General features: G+C 41.3%; 1 protein-coding gene and 1 long non-coding RNA gene across 4 annotated transcripts; both read right to left on the bottom strand.

Annotated features, from left to right (window-relative positions):
- Window positions 1–3,010: 3,010 nt before the first annotated feature.
- On the bottom strand, window positions 3,011–4,267 carry LOC115759894. 3 transcript variants are annotated; one of them, XR_004017558.1, is made up of 4 exons: window positions 4,062–4,267; window positions 3,666–4,008; window positions 3,301–3,598; window positions 3,011–3,227 (listed from the first exon to the last, which is right to left on the bottom strand). XR_004017558.1 is itself a non-coding variant. In XM_030701010.1 (4 exons), the coding sequence occupies exons 1-3, from the start codon at window positions 4,252–4,254 to the stop codon at window positions 3,588–3,590; spliced, it is 543 nt and encodes a 180-aa protein (XP_030556870.1). In that variant the 5' UTR covers window positions 4,255–4,267; the 3' UTR covers window positions 3,011–3,227; window positions 3,301–3,587. The 3 variants fall into 3 exon arrangements, 2 of the variants coding, with proteins under 2 accessions (XP_030556870.1, XP_030556869.1); XM_030701010.1 differs by having other exon boundaries at window positions 4,066–4,267; XM_030701009.1 differs by having other exon boundaries at window positions 3,661–4,008; window positions 4,066–4,267.
- A 12,001-nt stretch (window positions 4,268–16,268) lies between these two features.
- On the bottom strand, window positions 16,269–18,679 carry LOC115759896. Its single transcript, XR_004017559.1, has 3 exons — window positions 18,503–18,679; window positions 16,589–16,913; window positions 16,269–16,502 (listed from the first exon to the last, which is right to left on the bottom strand). It is a non-coding gene; the product is annotated as an uncharacterized LOC115759896 (long non-coding RNA).
- Between the last annotated feature and the right edge of the window lie 6,887 nt (window positions 18,680–25,566).

Consider the following 25,566-nt stretch of genomic DNA (forward strand, 5'->3'; position numbering starts at 1 on the left):
AAAAGCTTGCCAGCATCATCGTCAGTGCCATCACCAGCGGCTGCAGGCACCCAAAAAGCTTGGCACCGGCTAAGAAAACGGGCCGTCGTGATATTTTAGCCACGTTTGTCGTACAACAAAACTGCATAAATTTAATGCGCATTTTGGCAAACGATGCGACAACTTGGCTTCACATGCCAATGGCCCCAAATACCAGCGCCAAGTCCTGGCCAGGCCAACGACGCGTCGCAACGTTCGAGTTGAGCAAACGAACGCGATTTCGGACTTGCACATGCTGCAGGTGGGGGGCAGTTCCTGGACCTCTGCCTAGGCTTCCTCCATGAAATTCTATGCATTTCCGTGTTGGCATTTGTCGCTGCTTCATTGTGAGCACTGCAGCGGGTGTCGCACAGTGGAGCATGAGCGCATAAAGATCTGTTTCTTTAGGATATTAACAAAAGACAAAATTATATTTGTCAAATAATTAAAATCGGCTGCCATTGAAATAATCCAAATTAATTGCCAAGATATTATTTGATTAAAATTGTTTTGAATTTTCTTACTTGTGACAAATTAGCTAAATATAGTTACCTTAGGTTTCCTTGTCAAATCCAGAAACATTCTGCTTTAAGTCAATTTTCATCGAAGAAAAAACAATTTAAAGTCTTATTAACTAGCCCAACCAATTAACGGTAGAACGTAAGACTTGTTGAGGATGTGCCACACCATTTTGCTGATGCAGCCGATCGCATATTGGGGATCCCGCACTTATCTGGAATATGAGAGCATCGACGATTGCATGGAGTCCGTGTGCCGTATCTTTGAGGGTTATATGAGATGTCAGCATCTGAATGTGGAATCCAGCAACTACATTTTAGAGCTGTTCAATTTTCTCGATGGCCTGCAGGATATTACATGCATTGTATACCAGGAGGCGAGCCAGACCTATGCACCGCACAACAAGGTTTGGATCAAGGAGCAGCTGTTTTTGCGACTGGACGTCAATGAATACGATTATAACTAAGCCTGAGCTAAAGATAAAACATCACACTTTATGAGAAGAAATACATTCATTTTTGTAACACACATCTAGAACTGATTTTGAACCACTGCACTCACCGAAGGCCTATGCGGACCACAGCTTGCCCCGCACTCTCGTGCTGGCTATGCATTATAATTTGAGTGGCATGTTGAGAGTGGCTTTTGTTTTGCTTTTAATTAGATTTACATTGGCCACTTTTCAGTTGCGGCAGTTACCACGACTCTAGCTCTCTGTCCCGCCAACGTGGCACGTTCATTTCCTCTCACTCGCGCCCATCACGCTGCAGCATAACAAACAGTGCCTCTTGTTTATTTTGGCGCCTTGCGCACTCACTGCCTCCATCGGCCCGTTGCACATAGACAACAGCTACTGCCCTGTGTTCCCTTGCCACACCTACTTCCGCGCTGATTGCCTGCTTTTCTGCTTTTTTTTTTCTGTTTTGCTGAGTTATTTTCAACAGCTTCACTTTTTGCACTTCCGCTTTGTATGTCACTAATTGCTTTTGTGTTTCAGTATTTACAATTGTTTTGATTCATTTCTTGTTGACCCATTCCCCTGCCCCTGGCAATCCTCATCCCCCCATCCAAGCAAGCAACACGCTTTGCAGATCTGCGTGCTTAATTAAATGCACTTTGAGTGTCGTCGAGTCTCTCTGCGCCATTGTCCATTGTCAGACAACAATTGCCCCAGGCCTTTTGTGCCACGACTCTCTCGCTCTCTCGCGATCTCTCTCTCTCTCTAATCACAATCTCTAATGAAATTTCACTGCATTTTCACGCCGCACTCCTAATTGGGACAAATACTCAAAAGCTCTGCTTGAGCTCAAATTTTCATTATATCGATTTGTGCTCGCAATTGCAAAACACAAAACCTAATTAGAGGCTGCCGGGGGGCTTTGTACACCATGGTAACCTACTCAGGTGCATGGCATGTTCTAGTCGCACCATGTTTAATACATTCTTGCATTAGGAGGCCATTTCATTATGTTTTCGTACAGTTGCATGCCCGTTCGATTCTCATCTATTAATATTTGCCATAATTGAACCAATAATTGGGTCATATTCGAATAATGATGGGCCTTCGTTTGTTATTATTTGCATATCTTATTTTGACGATACGATGTTGCTGTACAAAGAACATTTTAAAGGTAGATATTACAAAATTCAATCAAAAACCCAATATAAATCATTCAAAATTTAAGAGCTTGCTCGCCCTGGAAATTGCAATGAATCCCTGAAATTAACAAAATAACTGAGAAAAGTTGTGAAGAATAATATCTCGTTATGCTGCTGATGATGCTGCTAATTCAAAACCGGAAAAGCTTTTAACCAATTTACATAATTTGCCAAAGAGCGAGTTGGGGCCATAATAGTATCCCTGCCGCGTCGAAGTCGTGGCCAAGGCGCGCTATCAAGTCGTCTGGCTGGAGTCATTTTTCTCAGACGTCGCCGAGGACGACGACGACGATGGCAAAGGACATTTTAAAGAAATTAATTAATGAAATGTTGATTAACTTTTGCCAGCCAGTCGAGCTGGTGCCTGTGCCTGGCTGACCAACAGGCTAAATAGCGGGTGGGGATTGGGCGTTGGGCGGTGGATTTAGTGGTGCGCCGTCTGAGATTTATGTCCAGGCATTTGTCATGGCAGCGAGTAAACAAGCGCGGGGCGTATCGCTTCTGTGTGGGCGTGCCCACTGGCAAGGCGTGCGCATAATCCACAAAATAATGCGCACTAAAGCAATTTACAATTCGAGAATTTATTTTTAAAAAACTCTTGCTTGAACTGGTGTCGGAGCGGGAAACGAGTAGAACACCTCGTCTGAACTTGGATCTGGGTCGGGGCTAATTAGCGTGAATGCTCCCAAACGAAATGGCATTTGTAACTTAAGAAGAACGCAGAAAGGGGTCTGCTTATTTACCCTTACCCGTTCCAAATAAGAGAAAATGACAAACGCTATCACTTATACATTTAATTTGTGAAATAGTTTTATACCCATCTCGGCCAGTTTTAAGAAATAAACAAATGCAACCTTTAGAAATAAACTTCAGGCTTCAAATTTAAATAATACAACTGGGTTGCATTTTCTAAGCGAACAGTAATCAGGATTGCCTTAAATAAACCTGAACTGAAACGTTTTTGAATTCAAGGCGCTGTGAGACTTGAGTTTGCGTGCAAAAGGCATTCCTTCCCTTTCTTGCCCTAAGCCCTAAAGAATAAAAGAATATAATTATTATTAAATATTATTGTCTCCAAGTCAATGAAAGGGTATTCAGACGCACTTGTAATTCCTGCACTACGATTAATCATTCAGTAAGTGTGCTTTGTTATTCGGGCTGGGTTGGCCGATGTGCGACATGACACTCGTCAAGTTGTTTAGTGCTTGATTGATTTATGTATTTGAGCCCATTGTTTGGCCCTTAATTAGTTTGACCAGCTGGCTGATTTTGGCTGGCCATACAAAGTCCCAAGATCTGGTTCAGAAGTTTTAGAAGGCACTATTAGTCAAAGTCTAAGAGCTGGCGATAAGTTGGCAGCAGGTCTTCGCTGGCACACCTTGGGCTTCGATTTATTGCGCATCTGATTATCAAATTGCATAACAAATGGTTAGCCAATAAAACATTTTGACATGCAATTCATACCTTACATTTTGCGACTGCAGCAGCACCCCTTTTGCGACCCGGCTTTATAAATAACATGACGCAATCGATGGGTAAAAAAACATTATTTGGCAATAAAATGGAAATCGATTCGGCAATGGCAAAGGCAAAGGCAAAGGCAACAGAAAAGGCAATGGCAACGGCAACGGCGAGCAAAGTTGACAAATTGCAGCCAAGGAACAAATGGAGCGCCGTAAGAAAAATAATATCGACTATCAAGGATTTCCCAGTTTCATTGCCGTTCTCTGCCTCATCCTGGCTGCTGCTGCTGCTGCTGTTGCTGCTGCGACAATTTACATGCCCCAATTGCAGACCCGCCTCGCCCATTGCCTGAAATGACGTTCAAATTGAAAAAATTTTCGTAGACAAACACACACACACACACACAAATACACTTATTGTCAGCAGGGCATCCTTTGTGCGGCTATGCTGGTGCTGCTCCATCTGCGATTGCCCTTCTGCACTCCATCTCCAGCTGCTGCTCCTGCACCCTTTGTACTTGTCATTTATGAAAATTTGTTTATTTTCGTAATGCTCCATTTGCAAATGTAGCCAATGTAAATATTGGCTCTTCATATAGCAGGCTGGGCATGGTCACAGCTCTATGCCTCCGAACAACTTCAGCCCTCATTTTTTTCTGGAGCCTCTTATATTTTTATGGTTTTGACTGCGGCGCATAATTCATGCTTCTTTGTTATAATTTCCATTTGCGACTTTTACAGTTTCCCAGCCTTCGCAACCCGAATATGCATGCATATAAATTGATAAAAATGAATTTTTATTGATCGACCATCATCATTAAATCGATAAACTTTTTTAAATGGCATTGATTATTTTGTGGTTGCTGTCCAAGGGCTGTCCGATACATTTTAATTATACGAAAACAAAATAAATCCAATTAATAAAAGGCAAATATAACAATATTTGTGTCAGCCAGTTAAATTAAATGACTATTAATCATTTTTTTTCACTGCACATTGAGATAAAGGTGCCTTTGGGTTACTGGACAAACCCTATTTATATTGTACATTTGTATACTTGGTGTGAAAAAGAGAATATTTTGATTTTTTTTTGGCTTGATGTTCTTCTATCTGTTTGAAAAAAATACTAGTGTATATCTGTTGTATCTGTATTGCCACAGGCTTAGAATAAAGTCTCCAATGACTACGAACTAAATACTCAGAGTTCGACACCAGCAGAAGGAATTAAACTTACTCCCTTATTTGGGAAACGTTCTAGGAACTAGGAACGTTCAAAAGTTCAAGTCTCTTGTTCATATAGGTACTGCGATCAGGTACTGAGATATAGGTACTGAGATCAGTAGAATTTAAATTATATCTTTAAATAGCTTTAAATTCATAGAGTAAGCCCATTCCCTTTCGTCACAAAATATTAGAATAGCAACAGAAAAGCTTTCGGCATAGATCATTTTAATAAATGTTCATGTCCGTAGCAAAAGGCGAGTCAGCTGCAGAGTAAACCAATTCCAGGACATACTTATTGGGCATATTACGTCACAGTTGCTGTCGAATTCGCCGTCACAATCAGATAGTTGGGGGTAACGTCAAACGCCACAGCAAAACAACGCAAACAACTCCTTAAAATATAACAAAAAGGCCAAATAAACAAAACTGAACAACAACAATTGGCAACGACTTTCATTCCTGCTATTGTTGTAGATATAACAGCTATCGTTGTGAAGAAACGCGCGAACGAGCCATAAAAATGCGAGGCCAAAGCAGTCAAACTTATGTTGTGACAAGAAGAGAAGATGCTGTCCCCAGAAGCCAAAACCATCGAAAGCGGCAGCGGAACGACCAAACACCCATCCCCAAGCTCAACCAGCCCCTGTAACCATTTCGTTTTGAATCCTGCGCGACTGGCGCTTATATTTTATTGCTATTATCCTGTTTACTTCATGTTTATGAACAAACACAGGCGCACTCACACCCGCACACACATGTGTTGTTATGGTGTGCGAATTAGTTGTGGCAGCAAAATGAAAGCGAATGCTTTAGCATTTGCCCTCTTTATACCCTGAACCCATTGCAAACGGCTAAAAGGGTATACAGTTTTTATGCAAATCTTTGTAAAAGGCAGAAGCAGGGTTCTTTGGGGGCTAGCATATGCGGATAGGAGGATGGCCAATGGCAGGTAGGAATACAGCATTCGATTTCCAACCTAATTTCAATTGTAATTAGGGCAAGGTTCTTCATATGCGTGGTTAGCACTGTGCATCTTTAAAAGCTAGATAAGCTAGATAGACTTGCTGTGATTGTGTGCTAGAGACTTTTACGTAGATTAATCTTCAATACCTGCAGCTTCGTTTTTTTGACATTATCTCGGACCTTGAGGAGGTGGAGCAGCAAATTTGGTAGTCGGGCACTCTCTATGAGAGAACTTTTACGTGCTTTGCTTTTTTTTTTTGGCCCAATTGAAATTTTACTGTGACAGTCAAAAAGGGAGAGAGATGGAATGGGAAGAAGATGCTGGAGAAATAACAATTCCATTCAATTCATATGTTGCCAGCACTAAGATGACATCCGCGAGCACTTTATACCCAGTACAAAACTCTTTTCAAAGGGTAGTTTATCGTCTTTAGATGCTGAATTGCATAAATTAATTAACAAATATGTATAAATTGAAAAAACAGAAAATATAATTTTATATTATATTTATTTATTATATTTTTAATTAATTTATAAAATATTAAAAAATTACGAAAACATTTAGCTCTTTGCTTAAGATAGTTAGTTTTCCCTTCCTTTTAGCGAGTACAGGGTATCCTCCAAGCATATAATATATATTATAGGCAGAATTCGGCGCTCACATTCGCCCCGTTCTAAGGCACTCTCATGCAATATCTCACCAGCGTGACCCTTTGTTATGAATAGTTGCAGAATTCTAAGCAAAAGCACTTGAGAAGAAAAACTGCTGGCATTGTACCTTTTGGGTCTTCGGTAACAGCTGCCCAGAACTAAATTCTTATCCTATGTCTGGCAATGCGTTGGGGGGCTAAAAGCATTGAATATATGCAGAGATAACATTGCCATATTTTCAAATTGAGTGTACAAGTGGGTGTTTCTGCTCTAGTGAGAGTGTGTGCGTGCGTTGTTTTGGGGGGGAACGCGCACATTTGTTTAGTCTAATAAACATTTATATGAATTTTGACAAGTGCTACACAAGCCAGCCAAAGGATAGGGCAGACTCAGTGAGCAATTAAAGCTGAGCCAATTGTCTGGCTTTAATGTCGAGTGTCAAGCGAATAAATTACATCAGCAGCAACTAACAAATCAAATAATGCATGCATAAATTTAACAATTTTCAGTAGCCAGAAAGTAGCTAAAACTTCACCAATGGATGTTATGGCTGGCGGACAGTGGGTAGAGATTGTTACGTTCTGGTGTTGCGTTCTGGGCTGCGTCGGCGGCTGCTTTTCCAATGACTCACTTTGTAATTTATGACTTGGAATCCACAGCAGCACCACCAGCACTACCAGCAGTCGAAGCCAGCCAACGCCTCAGCGCCTCCTTTCGAATGACAATTTTCGGCACAATTTTCGCCGCAGCTTGGATAGAGAAGACGTGGGAAACAGTCATGAATAGATGCGGGAGTGGGAGCGGTTGCCCTTAGTATGGTGGTAGCATTGGGAAATTGTAAAATTGTTGAAATATAAAACTTTCCGCTGCATAACGAGCTAACGATGCGGAAACCTGAAGAAAGTTATGTTATCAATTTCAGTACCAACAAATGAATTTGAATTTAACACGGCAGCGCACAAAAGGTCATCAACTAACTTTGAAAATTATGTGCACTCGCACTTATATTAACATATAAATAAATTAATACTCAAGCGTTTTAGCTTGAAGGTTAGCTTTCGCAGTTGATGCACATCTTATGACAATGCTTCATTGCTTTAAATGCCCATCATCAAGTTAACTCTTTTTGGTTGATATGAATCTTAGAAGAACAAATACTATATCATGGCTACAAATCTAAAAATAATCGAGAGCTGAATGCTCTTCAAATTCAAGTTAACACCTCGGAATCTAAAAGTAGTTTTCTATGCGAATTTCTACTGAAATCACTTTCGGGCACTCGATGGGAATCCGAGTGATAACTTTAACGAAATAAATTTGTGGCCATATTTTCGTCGCCTTCTCAGTTTGGTTATAAAATCAATTTCCGTTGAAGAATTCAATTTCCGAATGCAATAATTATGCCAAGTGTCAATGCAAAAAAATGCAAAAACTACAAGAACTTTTCTTCCTCTATCTCGCGCTCTCTCTTTCTGTCTCTCTCTCTCTTTCTCTCTCTTTCTCTCACTGTTGGCCCACCTGTTTCGTGCATCGTCAATTAATAACTTTTGTTGTTGCTGTTTTTCTTTGTATAAATCTTTTGGCACAAATCTAAGCGAGGGTTGGGCGCAAAAGGAAAATCACATAAATCCTTGAGCATTTAATTCGAACAATAAGAAAAATAATTACGAGTGCTGAGCACGTGAGTCAAGAGCACTTGACGGTGAGCGAGGGCCTGGAATGGGGGATAAGCCGTGAAAAAATTACAAGTCGAGACGCGCCCCAACTAAGTTGGATTGCTACGTTCAACTGACAGTCGCCCGGAAACAACAACAAAAGTCTGTGAGTGTATGTCTGTTTGTGTGTGCTTGTTTGCGTTTGTGTGTATGTGTGTGTGTGTGTGTGTGTGTGTAATTGTGTAGGATGGGTTTACTTGTCAGGCAGTTAATCTAACCCATCAAGCTGAGGCGCCGACTCGCTATCCAGATATTCCAGACCAGGCAGCGTCAGCGGAAAGCGGCGAACACAGGTGCAATTAAGAAATTTTGCACGGAAGCCAAGTCAAGTCAATAGTGTATGTGTGTGTACGTGTGTTCGTAAAAGACAGAGAGAGAGGGAGAAAGAGAGAGAAAGAGAGAGAGAGAGAGAGAGAGAGATAGAGGGGAAGTGTCCCCATCCCATTGACTATCTAGGCGCCCATCGTGAGGCTCGACTAGGAAGCCAGCCAACAATCGTCAGTTTCTTGCTATCTGCTGTGCCACCTACAACCTGCAAACGTTTTCCCTTCTGGCACCTTAGCTCCCCTTCGTCCATCCCCTCAAGCGTCCCGCGCTCGTTTACTATTCATTCTAGCGTGCCATTAAGATTTGTTGTTTGAATACATTTAACATTTGTTAGTGCAGCCATTGCTGAGTAATTGTGAGTGTATAGGGTGTGTATGTGTGTGTGTTTGTGTGTGTGTTTGTGTGTGTGTGTGTGTGAGTGTGCCTCATTTTGCACTCACAGCAATTATTTACTCGCGCTTAAAGCTAAAAGGCTTTAATTGCGCGATTATTTGTCTTCTTCATTAAGCGAAACACGCAAATCTCAAAGGCGAATCCTTTGAATGCTGAGGCAAGGGATGAGCAGAGACCAGAAGCGAGCGACGAATGTGGGGAAAGTTGGTTGAACAAACAGTGAGCAAAGTAAGTAGACGCATGGCTCCGCAGTAGCTGTTGTGTGTTTGCGAACTTTATTTTAAGGGAAAACTTGTAAATTTAAGACAAGAGATTAAGTTATGAAAAAGGTCCCAACAGGTATGTGAATAATTATAGCCAGTGAAACCAACATTATGAGAAAAAATTTGAAGTATTTATGATCAGAATTCATAAGCTCTAAATGTTTAGAATTTGTTCGAAGTGATATATATATATATATCTTCTTCATAAGTATTATAGATCCAACTGTACGTAAAGTCTTAAAATGTATCAAGTATACGCAATGTGATCGGTGCTTAAGCTTGGCTAGACAAAGGACTGGGCATAAACTTTTGCTGCTAACTGTAAAATGCACACGCCACATGCAATCCTTTAGTCAACTAGTGCCCCTGTTTTACGCTCCTTGCCGCAGCACGCCTCAAAAGCAAAAGCACACATTCAGCGAAAGTTTCTAAATTATTGCAAAACAAGCAGTCAAACAAGTAGCAGCAGCAGCAGCAGCAGTAGCAGTTACAAAAGCAACAATAATAGCAACTATTTGTGCCAGAAGGCGCGCCTTGTTGGGGGCTCTCAGGATCTGAGGCATTTGTGCTAAATATCGAGACGATGCCAGGGCCAACGAGCGACAACTACAATTAAAAGCACACCTTTTGCAGCCACGATGACGACACGACACGGCAGAGCATCAGCAGCGGGAGCAGAGTGGAGAAGCAACTCGCCTTTTCCCACCTGTTTCTTCAATAATTGACAAGCCCCCAATGAGGAGGCCACTGCGAGACTCTGCTACAAAGTGAAAACATAGCGCGAAAATGTTGCAACGTTTTAGTTTTAATTTCTAGAGGGCGACCAGCGTGGGGTGAGGGGGGTGGGGGGTGGCTTAGAGCACACCCTGAATATCCAGCAGAGTCAAGGAATTTAACCTTTGCGCCCAAGTGTTTTATTTTGTGTAGTTTTTAGTCGCTGGAATGTGTTAAGGATGACCTCCTTTTACCTCAACTCCTATAAAGCCCTTTGTACACTACCACGTGCGCGAAGTGAAACTAAAGTTTAAGTTTCCTTATATATGTGTGTGTGTGTGTGTATATATATTTCTCTGAGTGTATGTGGAGGGACCGGAAGCAAACAGCAGAAGGCAAAAGAAAAGTTGCTTCCTCTCTTTAGCGTGCGGCTGTTGGCAATCAAATTGCTGAGTCAGTTAGCCAGACATATTGAGCGGGCCCCAGCCAATTGGCCAACTAAGACAATGTACGGCGGCAACTCTCTTAAAGACACCTCTAGCTAGCTGCCGCCGTTGCCACGTCCAAAAATAGCTGGCACGGCGGCAACACTGTGTATGCGTGACAAAATGGTATTTAAAGCCGCCGGAAGCGGCAGCAATTTAAGTTGCAGCCAGCGCCTCGTGTGCTGCATTCATTAATGCTGACTCAGGTAAACTGCTTTTTGTTTTTTTATACGCTGTGCCCTGTGTTGAAAATGTGTAAAAAGGGTTTAATATACAGTAAAGCCTCGATTATCGCTGAATCGAGCTCATTACGGGCATCGAATTTCCTCTTAAAAGAGGACTTTTACGAATTATATTGTTTTATTTGATGCTGCGCTTATAAACATGCATATGTATGAAGATAACTTTATATTTACTAAGAGATGTATTGCTGATTGTTTTTGATTCTTGTTTGAGTAAATGAGTAAATAGAGGTACAAAGTCAAACAAACAAAGTCAAGAGAGTTCTCAGTTGAGAGTGATTGACGTGTTTTACTTGTGCTCCAAGATTTTTATATATTTTTGCGCTTTTATCCTGCTTTTTATTTCAAAATTTTGCATTTTTCGGTGCTTTATTTAAGGAGCTTTAATAAACTGTGCAAAGTGTTATCTGTTGTGCAGCGTAAGTCTGTTAATTATTACATTTTATAAAACGCGGCATCAGCTCCGTGTTGTTGTTATTGCCTGTTTTGATTCTTTTGCTTTGGTGCTCCCCTGTGCATACACTTGTTTGTGCGTGTGTTCGCTGCATACTTTCTGCTTGTGCATCGCGCTCTCGCAAACTTTTTCTATTGCTTTTTGTTCCAAACAATTTGTTTGTGTATTTACTTGCTCTATCTTGTGCACCGTTTTCGTTTTGCTCTGTGCTCTCGCAATTTGCATACGCATTAAATAATTATGTTGTGCTGTAAGAAACCGTGCACGTTCAAGCAGGCTGATGATTCTGCACTGCCGCAATTTGTTAATTGCTGGCTGTGTGAGAATATGATGCATGCTAAATGTGTAGGTCTCACTGGGCGTGATTGCGACAAGATCGCTGCTATTGCCAAGAAGGGCTGTGGTGGCTTGCGTTGGTCGTGCCCAGAATGCATCGACAAGCAAATTGATTTCTCTAGAATGTATAATTCTGTGAGAAGTCAATTCTTAAAATTAAATAATGTGGCTAAGCAGCTCTCGAGTAATTTTGACTCGAGTTTCGAGCTGCTTGGCAAATATAAATTTGAGTCCCCAACCAATCGCCGGTTGGAGCCTCAACTTTTGCAATTGCCCTCTACGTCTGTTCAGACACCTACTACTTTCTTGTCCCTTCCTAGCAACTTGGAGGTATCTCCAATGTTGTCTTTATCGCCTTCTCCAAGCGACTGTCCAATTACCCCTGTTTCAACCCCTGTACTAGTCCCAGTAGAGCCCGTACCTGATCCCGTCCCAATTAATCAAACTGCCTCAGCCCCATCAGCTCCTGGCCGCAAAGGTAGACCTGCACGCAATCTTGCCCAGATTGTTAAAAACAATCATTGTGCCTCGCTAGCTCCCCCAACCCCTGTATTACCTACAGCCCCACCAGCGCCTACTTTAACGGTAGTTGCCCCTCGTAGGCAAGTCTTTGTGTCTCGACTTTCGTCGGACACCACTTCTGAGTCATTGGCAGCCTATATTGCTAGCAAATCTTCTGCTAGCGTGTCAATAACTAAATTTAATTTCTCCACCCCTCGTGAAATATCATCATTCAAAATAAATGTTTCACATGATATGTTCCCAATCATTTGTGATCCCAAATTTTGGCCTCCACACATGATTGTTCACGAGTTCAAGCCTAAAAAGCGTAACCAGCCTGTCACCCTTCCAGTCCCTTCAATACAGGGTACCATTTCTGCCCCAAAAAACTAGCTTCATCTTCTGACCAAATCTTTATTCATTATCAGAATGTTAGAGGTCTTATTTCAAAACTTAAAAATTTATTCATGGCCAGCACTTCCTTCAATTCGGATATAATAGCATTTTCAGAAACATGGTTGAACTCAACCATATCTGATTTTGAGATTTTATCAAATAACTTTAGTTTGTATCGAAATGATCGGCCGACTCGAGGTGGTGGGGTGTTAATTGCCGTTAAAGCCACTCTCCAGTCTGAACTTTTCTGTTTTAGTACGCCTACTGACGCTGAGATTGTCTCAGTTAAGGTGTCTTTTCCTACACGGAATGTCTATGTAACATGCTCTTATGTCCCACCTTCTTCTGATATTCAAGTTTATATGAAACATATTACTTGTATTAAAGAAGTTTCTTCACACGTGCGTGATAGTGACCTATTTATGGTGTTGGGTGATTTTAATTTGCCCAACATCTCTTGGTCATTATTTACTGCCAAAAATTATCTAGTGCCCTCAGCACAGCACGATTTTATAGACTGCATGCTTGATCTTTCGTTGTTTCAAATCAATTCAATTTCTAATCATTTGACTAGAACACTTGACCTTGTATTTGTTAACGACTACCTTATTTCTAATGTGTCTAGGTCCCCTCCTTTATCTCTTCCTGAGGATGTCTATCATCCAACTTTAGAGATTGCAATGCTAAATTGTAATCCTCTCATTTCGTGCTCATCAGCCAATAAGCCCCGCTATTGCTTTCGCAAAGGAAATTATTCTTTGCTGAATCAGCTTATTTATTCAACCGATTGGTCTTTCTTATATGACTCAGTTGATATGAATACAGCTATTAATTTTTTTTACATCACCCTAATCTCCCTCTTAGATGTGTGTATTCCTAAGTCAATTCCTTCGACTACTTTTTCAAAACCACCCTGGTTTACTACCAGATTATCACATCTAAAAAATGTAAAATCCAAATATTTTAAAAAGTTTAAAAAGTCTGGTTCGTGTACAGACTTGGCTAAATATTCCATAGCCAAGTCGAACTTCTTTCTTCTTAATTCTCAATGCTATGAGAATTATCTAATACGTTGTAAAAGACAATTTTCCCGAAATCCGAGACAGTTTTATAATTTTGTAAACTTGAAGCGTAAATCTTCAAGTTTGCCATCTTCTTTTTTTCTTGGCTTGGATAAAGCTAGCAATGACACTGATTCTGCTAACCTGTTTGCTAATTTTTTCCAATCAACTTACTCTTCAGTCTGTCCTAATACTAATGCTTACCCTTATACTATTTCTTCCGCAAGTTATATACCTCCTCTAATTATTTCACACTCCTCTCTCCTATTAGCTATAAACTCTTTAAAGTCTTCTTACTCTCCTGGGCCGGACAATATTCCTAGTTGTCTTCTCAAGGAGTGTAGTTCTTCCCTTCTTTATCCATTGCTAAAGCTTTTTAATCTATCCCTTGAAACTTCTGTCTTTCCATCTCTTTGGAAAGAATCTTATATCATTCCTCTTCACAAGAAAGGTGGGAAGTCTGATATACAAAATTACAGGGGCATTGCAAAACTGTCCGCTATTCCTAAATTATTTGAAAAAATAATCACTTCGAATTTGCAGCATTTCTGCAAATCAGTTGTTTCCCCTGTTCAACACGGATTCGTAAAGAATCGGTCAACTACGACCAATCTGCTTGAGTTTACTTCCTTGGTAAACGATGCTTTCCTTTCGAAAATGCAAACTGATGTCATTTACACTGACTTCAGTAAGGCGTTTGACTCTGTGCACCATGACATTTTACTTTTTAAACTTGACCGAATAGGTTTCCCCCTGTCTCTTCTGCTTTGGATTAATTCTTATTTAAAAGGTAGGACCCAAAGAGTAATGCTGAGGCTGACTACCTCTAAACGGGTTCACGTTACTTCTGGTGTTCCTCAAGGTAGTCATCTTGGACCTTTACTCTTTACCCTTTTTATAAATGATCTCCCCTCTGTCATATCACATGCCCGTGTACTCATGTATGCGGACGATGTCAAACTTTTTCTATCATACACTAATCCCCTACATCATTCTCGTCTACAAGACGATTTGAACGCTATGCAACTATGGTGTTCGGCCAATCAATTGCATCTAAACTGTTCAAAGTGTATGTTTATGACTTTTAATCGTACTACACCTTATCTTGTCAGTTATACAATCGACAATATCCCTTTGCAACGTATACTAACAGTTAAGGATCTAGGCGTAATTTTTGATTCTAAACTCTGTTTCAATCTTCACATAGATACCATCGTTAATGAGGCAAAAGGTGTACTTGGATTCATTAAACGATGGTCTAAAGAGTTTAACGATCCTTTTATAACAAAACTTCTGTACATCTCTCTTGTTCGCCCTATCCTTGAATACTGCTCTTGCATTTGGTCTCCACAGTATAACAACAGCCAGGATCGTATTGAATCTGTTCAGAAGCAATTTCTGCTTTTTGCCTTACGAGGTTTAAATTGGGACCCTAATCTTCGGTTGCCATCCTACTCCAGCAGACTGCTTCTTCTCAACCTTCCGTCGTTAACCAACCGTAGGACAATTCTCGGTGTTGTCCTTCTACATAAGTTGATTATTGGCGACATAGATTCTCCTTTTCTGCTAGGGCGTCTTCAATTCTCTGTTCCGGCTAGACCAACCAGAAATTATCGCCCCTTTTTACTATCTACGTGCACAACAGACTACGCTATGCACAATCCTTTTCGCGTGCTATGTAAAAATTATAATAGTTTGCATCACGTTTTCTCTACCGAACTGTCTCTACCCCTAATAAAATCGTTGCTTTCAGGATACCTTCGGGAAGTCGCTGACCATTCCCAGCTATGAGCAGGGGCATAGCTTGCCGGACAGGCTGAAAAATTTTTCCCCCACCGGGTCGGTGATTTCCCATTACATTTCTCTCTGTCCTATCTACTTAACACTCTTTATCTAACTTACATTGCTTTACTTTATTAACAATTCTTCTTACTTTCATTTTTCCTATTTATTGTATTTTCTTTATTAATATAGCAAATTAAGATTATTTTAATGCTACTTGAAAACACTTTTTTCCTACTTACAACCTTCTGCTTAGATGTAGGCTCTAATAGCGTCACTGACAAAATTAGCTGTGAAAAGGGGCACAGCTGGCCGGACTGGCAAATAAAACACCTCCATCGGTCGGTGATGCTATTTAGAAAATTGTATCCTTTAACTAGGCTTTTAGCATAAAATTCTATTGTATATTCTACTGAATAATGAGGAAGACACTCGTTTTGTCGACCATTAATAAATAAATAAATAAATAAATTAAAAAAAAACTCAGCATCCCGGCTAACAGATATTCCGGCTAATATTAGTCTAGATAATTAACTTAGAGTTGGGTACTTCAAAATGCAACTAAAGGTTTATTATGAATAATCGAGAATCGACCCCTTTTCAATCGTAATCGAACAAATTGATAACAATTCACTCAATTATTTTAATCGAGTTTGTTTGTAGAAAGGAAGCTCGAATTAGTACTACGACTTATTGGTGCTGGGTACAGGGTATCTCGTGCCTGGCCTTCCCCAACCAGATCATTTTCCTAATTCTCTTGACTGAAGCTGTCGCTGAATCAATCGAGTTATTATCGAGTTATTGAACGATTACTTTAGGATAAACAACAATAACAGTAATATGATGAAGCTTGGTATCACATATTGAAAAATAAACTATTTATTTATAGTATATGTGTATGACTGTGACAAACTGTATTTAACAAGAGACTTAACAATTAGTTAATTTTTAATATGTGCTAAGTTTACCCGAGCTAAAAACAAAAATGCAATCCAGACTTGCAAAATATCTAGAATATTAAAACCGTTTCTAAATCTATTGAGTAAGTATCTACTTTTAATTTATTGAAGCATTTCGGGCAGCAGCACCGTAACTGAAATATTAAAACGTTTTAAGTTTTCGACTCTCCATAGAATATTTGTTATATTTCCTGTCATTAGCATGGGTAAAACTCTTAGATTGCCTTTGAACCCACGCTCAGGCCACATCATTAATACGAAAAAGCAGTCGCATAAGTCATTTCAATTGTTGAAAATGTTCATTCAAGAAGAGCGCGAAAATTAAAACTGTTGGTAAAGAGTTCGGGGCTCCGAAAACTTTATGCTCTCAGTGACTTCTGTTGAGAGGGGGGGTATTGGTAGAGAGAAGTACTATGATTATGGGAAAACTTTGATTGGCAACCTGAGGGCGCATATTATTTACCGTAGTCTATTCAGCTTCAGCACAGTATCAGAGATCCGTCTATCCATCTTGATGTGCGCTATTGTATATTTACACAGTCTGTCGCGTTGTAAAAGTTTTCGGAGCCAGCACAAATCGACGTTTGGCAACTTTTAACGCACCCGCATGCATTTCTGCTTGCCTCAAATTGTTGCAAATAAAATTCCCGCCCGCTTTTCGGGAACCAGCTCGTAATTTCTTAAATAGTTACTCATCATCCTTATCTGGAGGGGCACGAAAGGGTTTGTGGGGCACAGCTATGGCTCGGCATTGGCGCTAAGTGTTGGCTGGTATATATGCTGCCTGGCTGTGTGTGGCATAGGTAAAATACTTGTGTTAATTTATATGACATACAGTCTGTCGCTTTTTGCACTGTGTGTGTATATTGATGGGGCCACAGTGTGCTTCTGCATTTTGCCTAGTTCGCGTTTGCTTGTGGAGAGCAGATTTGTCAATTAGGCCGCATCGTTATAGTTTACATAAAACTATCAAAAGAGAACAGGCTAAATACAAGACAAATCCTTTTAAGCATGCTCGACAAACAGATGCCCTAAAATTTAATAAAGGAATTATCTGTTATATAAGTTTAATATATAAATCCGCATATTCAATTCAAGAACATTTCAAAAAGTTGTATGATTTCATTGCGTTGAATGTATCCATTTTTTGACAACAGTCATCGGTCTGTCTGCTAAAATTGTTTCCAACTTTATGCTCGCTGCACAAAAAACAAGCCACAAAACCGTTGCGCGCTTGGAAAAGTACACGCAAAGGCAAATATGGCGCAGTTGCAAAACATTCCCCGCGCTAACCCCTCCCAACAAGCCGCTTTGCACAAGTGCGGTGGTGTCGAGAGCGAGTGGCGCATTTGCCGGGCATCTAATCAACAGAATTTAGCGTCATTTGAGTGCGTGCGACATGTAAACTGTGTGTTGCATGTGGCATGGGCAGGACAGGGGGAAAAAAGGTGGCGCAGCACATTTGTGAGTATCACTGACAGGCATTACCGCTGCCGATGCCGATGCCTCTGCCGCTGCCTCTGCCGCTGCCGCTGCTGCTGCGGGTGTCATCAATTTGCGTTTGCTGCTACCCTGAACACCAATCACAGCCCCCTCCCACTGCTATTCGGCTGCTGTTGGCACTGATTTCGCGCTGATTTTGCAGGAGCCGCAAAAAACGAGACGCGCATCAAATCCATCAACGGGTTGAAATTGCAACGTTGAATATGAAAAAAAAAAAAACGGGTGTGGGTTGAGACGAGAAACCCAAGTCAAATCACCGGTGGAGGACAACATGCTGATGACACACGCTGCCACCCGTCGATGGCTGAGCTGATGCGTGACACGAATTCCAGTGTCCTGGCCGTCCTACTCGTCCTAGTCCTGGCCTGGCCTGGCCTGGCCTGGCCTGGCCTGAGAGCCAAAAGTAGATGCCGCTTAAAAATTTAAATTGTATTTGCGGCAGCGGGCGACACAGCTGGTGGTTGGGCAGGTGGTGCACACTAAATCAAAGTAAGGATAACGCCCTACCTTAACGAGCGACAGGCGACAGTAGACATGCGACTAGCATCACTCGACGGCTCATGTTCCAAGAACAAAACAAAAAAAAAAGACCAAAATTGCACATAAAAATTGCAAAAGCCGGTGGCACTGCTAGCTGCTAGCTGCTGGCTGCTGGCTGTTGGTGGTTGGTGGTTGGTGGTGCTTCTGCCACCGGGTACCGGCAACGACTAAAATTCAATCGTACATTTTGCACACAGTGGGTAAGTGGGGGCAGGCGGGACACCTGCTGATGAGCAAATCTTAAGTGCAATAAAGATGGAGACGCAACAAAATCCAAAGTACGTGCAGCTGAACCCCGGCCAGGTTCCACTATGGTTCCACCTGGTTCACTTACTTAGCGGGATTTTCAGTCTCGTGTTTTCAAAGTTCCAAGCTTGCCATTCTTTTAAGTAGTACATGGCCCACCTAGGCAGCCAGCCTGTCTCTCTATAAGGCTTTTTGTTTTGTTCTACTTTCACGTTAAATCGTAAATTTTGCTAAAATAAAAAAAAGTAGAAAAAAAGAAAAATGGAAAACTTTGAAGCGCCTACGTGACGCACTGAAGCAGATTTCTGTAATACCCACCAAGCAGTACGATTCTACGTAGGTATAAAAACACAAAAAAAAAACATAAAATAGTTTTTCTGCCTTTGCCGTGCGCAAAAGTTGCGCTAAACTCAGACGCAAGTGTTAAGTGCGTTGGGTTAGCCAAGCAGCCAACTGGAAGAAGAAGGGGAGTTGAAGGCTTGAGGTTAGGGGTTGGCATTGCCAAGCTAGTTAGCAAAGGAGTTCGTGTTTCGCAGCTGAACTTTGAGCTGCCAAGAAAATTGCGATGCTTTTGTACCTCAGAACTTGCCGTAACAATGCCCCCGAGCACCTTTTTACTCTAATGTTTAAAAATGGAAAAATGTTTCAAAACTGAGTGCTGGCAGCCCAAGTGCAAAAATATCAAAGATACGGCGCATTTTAAGGCTGTTTAATCAATTTTCTAAATCTGAACAAATCGAACTTTTTATTTTTAATAATATTTTTAATCGCCTAATTATCGATTCGCTCTGAATGGCAATGGGTTGTATTGCCAGACGCTTACACAAAGAATTTGTTAATTCCAGCTTTTAGACAAACTGATACTACAACCAAAATGAGTTTTCCCTCTTTTACCACTACCAAAAATATCTTCTATTCACTAAAATATTAAGCGCATAATCAGCATGGTTCCTCAAATTGAAGCTTAAAGCTTAATGAACACTAAAAACTGATTACGTATACGCCATGTGGTGCTATGAGAGGGGCAAAAACGGCACACATAAAAGACAAAAAAAAAAGAATATATATAATAAAAATGAAAGCTGCTTATGCTTATAAATATTTACCAACAAAAGCGTTTCTCATTTTTTATGTGAATTCTTATATTTGTACATTAAATTGTAATTCACGTAAATTGCGGCGAGGGGCATGATATTACAAGATATTAGACAAGTGCTAGGTTCTAGCTGAGGGACAGATGCAGGAAGGGGCACAATGCCAATGGTTGTAACAAAGCATTTTTGCATATTTACTTAAATATCAACCATTTTAACGATTTACAGCGAAAATTTCATGCATTTTATGTAACCCAATGTGTGTGTGTGAATGTTGTTGTTCTTAAGCAAACATGCCGCCGTCTATGTGTCCGTGCGTGTGTGCGTGTGTGCGTAAGCATGAAAGGCCCTTGACCAAGTAACCATAAAGCATGAAGCATGCTGCAAATAAGTAAGGCTAGACAGCCTTAAGGATTCGCGGGGAGCATGTGCCGGGGGATGTGTAGCGCTGGTCAAAATGAGACCCCAGAAGCTGAGCCATGTGAGCTGTTCCAGTTCTCTCTCTCTCTCTCTCGCTCTCTCTCTTTTTCTCTCTCTCACACTCCCTTCAGAGTGTTTCATGTTTCAGCCATGTTTCATGTTTCGTTACGTTTGCCTTTCGTGTGAGTACTGAATCGGATACCGTAGACGCGGGGTGTGGCTTGGCAGCGACGGGTGTTGGCCATTGGGCGGTGGGTTGCGGCTTGTAGCAGGAAACATGAAATTTTAATAATGTTTATAATGCCAAAAGGATTTGTTAGTCAGATGAGGGCGGTTCGAAAAGTTCCCCAAAAAACTAAATCAGCGCCGGGATCCCAAACCAAAACGATGTAAGGTTCGATTGCAAATTCGAACCAACTCATTTATGATCATATGATCATATCATATATTTTATATATTTGAATGACACAATTTAAATTTTTATTTATGATTAAATGTAGTTGTTTTCATATACAGGATTTGCGCCAATTTGATCTGTATGTGAAATTGGACTAGGTCTTCTTCAACAACTTTTTACTTTGTGCCAAAAGTTATGGTTCGTTACGGATTTGAGTTAGTTGGTTTTTTAGATTTGAGGATCCAATTAAAATGGAGTTATATGTTCAAGTGGGTTCGGTTCAAACCCGGCTTGCAGCTCTGCATAGTATGTGTGTGCATAAATGGAGGCAGGTCTCGATAAACCCACGTTGGTACACAAATATGTTCTGTGTGTGTGCGTGTGTGTGTGTGTGTGTGTGTGTGTTTACTTGAACGTACATTGCCATTAAGCGTATTCGTTGCCGCTGCCGGCTCCCAACTACCCCCACCGCCCCCGGGTAGTGGTTCAAGCAATGACATATTGCGCTGCACAAATCCGCAAACAAACTTTATATGAGTGCCAAAGGATAAGAACAAACAGCGCCTGGCTTCGGCTCAGTCTCTGGCTCGCTGGCAGCATCATTGACATATATATTTCAAGCTGGAGGTGTGCGGGTAGGTGAGCAGAGTCCGATGCAGATGCACAAGGGCGAGTCAAGAAAGACCATAGCAGTAAGCGAGCAGCAAGTAGCATCAACCTGGCCAAACATTGAAGCCACTTGTCAAACTGTCCGGCCCATCGGCAGAAGCGAGTGTTGGATCAACAAGGACGGCCGCTGCCTCTTGTGGCATGTGGGAGCAGCGCCTCGTTTTCCATGTGCTTCCTCTTCGACTTCCACTTTTGATATTGAAAGCGAAGCGCTCAACTCGACTGTTTCCGAGATTTTGGTCAAGCGGCCGTTCAATGAACCGCATGATTTTAATGCTCTCCTCTGCACGCCAGACCAGAGCATTTTGGCCATGTTATTAAGTTCACCATCCCATGCTATTAAGGCCTTGCTGCGAGATGCAAATCTTGTGACTATATCAAGTGGAAAATGTTGCTCGGCCCTGCCCATTGTTGCTTCCGTGGCTGCGGCTGCGGATCTGGCGGGCGGATGAGCGCGTCATTTATTTTATGCTTCGACTCGCATGTTTATTGAAATTTCGTTTTACGATATTTGTTATAAAATTTAATTAGGCAATTGCCTGGCAAGCGGACATGTGTGTATGTATAAAAAGGTTACCAAGCCGAGGGCCACAACATAATTTAACAATTTTTGGGTTAAGTGCTTGGGTCGCGAAGATATCTTTATTTATGTACCTCACACTAGTCATACAGCTCGGCATATAGGCTTACACAGGCAGAATGTAGCCCACATCGTACATGAATGTACATACATGGTACCAAAAAGTGTTGTGCACATGTAAGTCAGAAGCTGGCATTTCTGAGCATTGCGACCAATATATATTACATTAAATATATTTATTTTTCTTGCCACATAGTCAAGTCAAGGATACGATCTATTTGGTCTGATTGTAGACTAAGGGCTCAAAATATATACTTGCTTGGGTTCCTGATTTTCTCAAAGCGAGTTTTCGTAAAAGTTCTTCATTAAAGCTCTTGAGTGTTTTCTGCTGTTGAAAAAATGATTTACTAGGCAATGGGTTGCCAAATAATTGCTCAGTCAATGCCTGCAGAAGTTTAAAATTATTCGAAACTTTCAAAAATTTAAGAATAGTAATGACAGGCAATGCTCTTAGTGCATAATAATTTTCTATTTTAATTTACAGTGGAGTGGTACAGTGGAGTGAAACCAGCTCTCTAATTTCATTTGTGTTGATTTGCGCAAAGGAAGTTCGAGTAGATTGTCGCTGTTTACAGAGCATCTCCTGGTCGAGCACTATCCAACAGAATATACTTCTCGTAATATAAGACAATTCAATGGCAATTGAGTGTGTGCAGCGCGAAAAACGATTTTATTGTATGGTTAATTTTATTGTAATGAAACTTGAAATGTTTCAAAAGTTAATTGCCTTTTTGAAGATCTGTAAAAATAATTGAGCCACAGTCTCAATGAATCCATCAAAATGCTGGATAGCTCACGAATTGCAAGAGATAAACTTGTTTTCGGCTTAAGTTAGTTTGTAAAAACAGTTGCATAGATTGAACTGGTAATATGCTTAAAATGATATACATATAATTTCTGGCTTATAAACTTTTTCAAATTAACACAAACTCAACATTTTCTGAAATCTAGGAAGAGCATCTCGAATTTGCATTCGTGCCATATTTTTTGTTTCAAACTTATTCGAATAAATTGTGAGCTTTATCTTTTGCTGTCGGCCCACTCGATATCTTTAAAGTGCTGCGACCGCGCCATGGCCAACCAGCCCGTTGGCCAGTTGATTGCGAACTCCCCTCAGCTATATTCAAGCACTTTATTCATATTTTTTGCCAATTCGGGTGCGTGGAAAACAAAGCAATTTCCTATCTATCAGATTAAACTATAAATTTCATAAAGTTCACTGCATATTCACGGCAATTCAAACGTAACGAATTTAAATGGCCAAACAACGCGCCAACAGTCCACACAGACGGCCAAAGTCAGAAGGCCAAAAGGGCCAAAAACGTGGCTGGGCACAATACGCTGATAGCTGTCGCCACAGGGGTGAGTAGGCGGCGAGGCAGCTGGCAAGGGCTGGCTGGTGTGGTGGGGGCCAAAGTGGGCCGCCACGCTGGGTCGCGCAATCGAAATGATGCTTGAAGCGATTTCAAAAAGTCAATGGCTTGCATTTTATGAGCTTTTCGGGGCACTCGAAGTGTGTAGAAGTCGAGCCCAATTTTTGGTTATTAGTTTTGTCGGCGGGTGCCAAAGTGGAACCTGCTGGCGATGTTACCACCCCCGAACCCTGAACCCAAAACCCCCAAACCCCGCTAGAGTACTTTGCTGTTACTGTTGTTGTTCTTGTGGCAACATTATCGAATTTTGTGCGTTTTTTGTCACAGCCCAAACCGCGCTCTGATATTTGTCTATGTATAAGTGTGTGTGTGTGTGTGTGTGTGTGCGGGGTTTGTGAGGGTGTGCGCGGTCTGCAACGACTTTAAAGAACCCCGCCTAATTATCAGTCGAATTGCGTGGAGGCCAGAAAACTCATTTCCCTTTGCCAGCTCATTTTGTGTGTTTCCCTATTAACGTAACAAAAGTTCAACATTTATTGTTCTTGTTATTATAGCTTTTTCAACAAATTATTGCCTTGGAAATTTTCGACTCACACACACACACACACACACACAAGCCCCGCTCACCAACTTTGTTTGGCTTTGTTGTTGTCGTTTTTCATGTCTTCCGTTTAATAAAATCGAAGTTATTTTGTTTTGATGCCACTTCCACACCCGCCAGCCCCGCCCACACTTTGATTAGCCAAATTAGCGACAGCGCCCGCGCGGCTGAAGGGGCAGGAGAGTTCGGTCTGGGTTCGCTCTTAGCGAGTTTTTCGGCGTTGAGTTAATTAGGAAAATTGTAACCGGGGCTGATAGCAGCAGCTCGAGGCAACTTTTTAAAGCAATTTACAAGCGTAAATTGTAACTTTTGTGTGACTTTTGTTTTAATGTCTGTGTCGCCAGCGTGTGTGTGTGTGTGTTTGTGCTTAGCGGGGTGTGTCTAGAATGGTGTGCGTTTCATTTGCTGAAATCAACACACATGTAATTTCTTTATGATAAGTCATCGAGCTAAGCTGCAGATGCACTCCGCTCTAAAAACTACTTAGCAACTCGAACTTTCCCGAGTGTCTATGTGAAATCTGCGCAATGGCTGGATGACATTTGCTTTGAAAGCACTTGAGAATTGGATTAATCTTGAAATTACAAGAAAAAAGGCAAGGTAACTGGCAGTGTGTGTTTTCACATGTGAAACCGCAGACAGATAAAAGCAATCAGGCGTTTATGAAGAATGAAGCCTTTTAATAACTTTGTATATAATTCGAATTATCTAACATTTAAGCAAAGAGCTTTGAAAGCACATAAAAGCTGCATGCATAAAAGCTGCATTGTTAACAATAAATTGAAATGTAAGATAAGGAGATTGTCTGAAAAAGTTAATGCATTAAATCTTACTTGAGATTCGACTGGTGAACCAGGTTGTGCACATTCAAGAGTCTAGGCATATATTTTGACAACTGTAATGATTTAGTTCAAATATATTTGTAGTTTATTAAGTTCCCTACTAAATGTGGGCCCCTTTAAATATGGTTACATAATTGCAGTGCTTACGGCCCAAGTTCTGTTTGTGCTTCGGATCAGGTTTTTTTTTTCGGCTTGAAGTGAAAAAATGAGCTTAAATTCTGGCTCATACCAGCTCAAAGCTTGCATTGTCACAAAATAAACATGCTGTTTGCATTGGTTAAAGGTATCTAAGCTTCAGTAAGCTCATTTAGTCGCTTAGCAGTCACAATTTGCTGAACTTGCAGCTTTCAGTTCGTGTCATTGGCACTTTGCAGGCCGACACCTTGTATGCAGCTGCCACGCCCACTCAATTATGCGCCTATAAGCTGGTGCTGTTTGTTGGCTGCATTGTTGTTAAATATTTCGTTTCCGTTTGCACTGTTTGCCAGCTGCTTGGTATGCAAAACGAGGCGCCGACAGTGTCAGGACTTCTCGTCCTGCGTTTGTAATAGTTGCATACAGCAGCCAGGCAAAAAAAACACACACATACACACACACACACACACACACACACACACACACACACATACACACACACAGAACGCTATATAACAACAGCCGACACTTGTATATGTGATACTCCTTTTCCTTCAGTTGCTGCAGCTGTTCTTCCTCTTCCTGCCACGCACTTGGCAAAGTCGAAAATTCAATTTCCTGTTTTTCGTGTATGTATGTGAGCGGCATATTTGTTGCTGTTGCTATTGTTATTATTGTTGTTGTTGTTGTTCTTTTTTGGCACTTTTGCGCTTGGCATTGTATTAGATTCACATTTGCATGCCCAGCATGAAGTGAGCCACAGGCAAGTAACGAAGCCAGCCAAGAAGCTGAGAAGAATCAGGATTCAGGCGTGGGGCAGGCTGTGTGCGTTGCGGGCTCCACCAATTCCGGCTTGGCGTGGTGTGTTAGCTCTCACTCTGACTCTGGCTCTGGGCGACGTGCGTGTCCCGTTTGGCGATGCATCTGCATCGGGAAGTTGGCAGAGCTCTTAGCCAAAACAATTGTAAGCCCTTGCCAGGG

Source organism: Drosophila novamexicana, unplaced genomic scaffold, assembly GCF_003285875.2.
Source record: "Drosophila novamexicana strain 15010-1031.04,08,12 unplaced genomic scaffold, DnovRS2.1 tig00000387-arrow-pilon, whole genome shotgun sequence".
In the NCBI taxonomy this organism is placed as follows: Eukaryota; Metazoa; Arthropoda; class Insecta; order Diptera; family Drosophilidae; genus Drosophila; species Drosophila novamexicana.

What these genes read in the sequence shown, in the direction of transcription:
- LOC115759894 (XM_030701009.1), bottom strand. Translation starts at nt 4,254, where the DNA reads ATGAAGAGCCAATATTTACATTGGCTACATTTGCAAATGGAGCATTAC. An exon ending in TGCTGACAATAAGTGTATTT is followed by an intron (nt 4,009 to 4,065) that starts GTGTGTGTGTGT and finishes ACGTCATTTCAG; the next exon opens with GCAATGGGCGAGGCGGGTCT. An exon ending in CTGCAGTCGCAAAATGTAAG is followed by an intron (nt 3,599 to 3,660) that starts GTATGAATTGCA and finishes TTTGATAATCAG; the next exon opens with ATGCGCAATAAATCGAAGCC.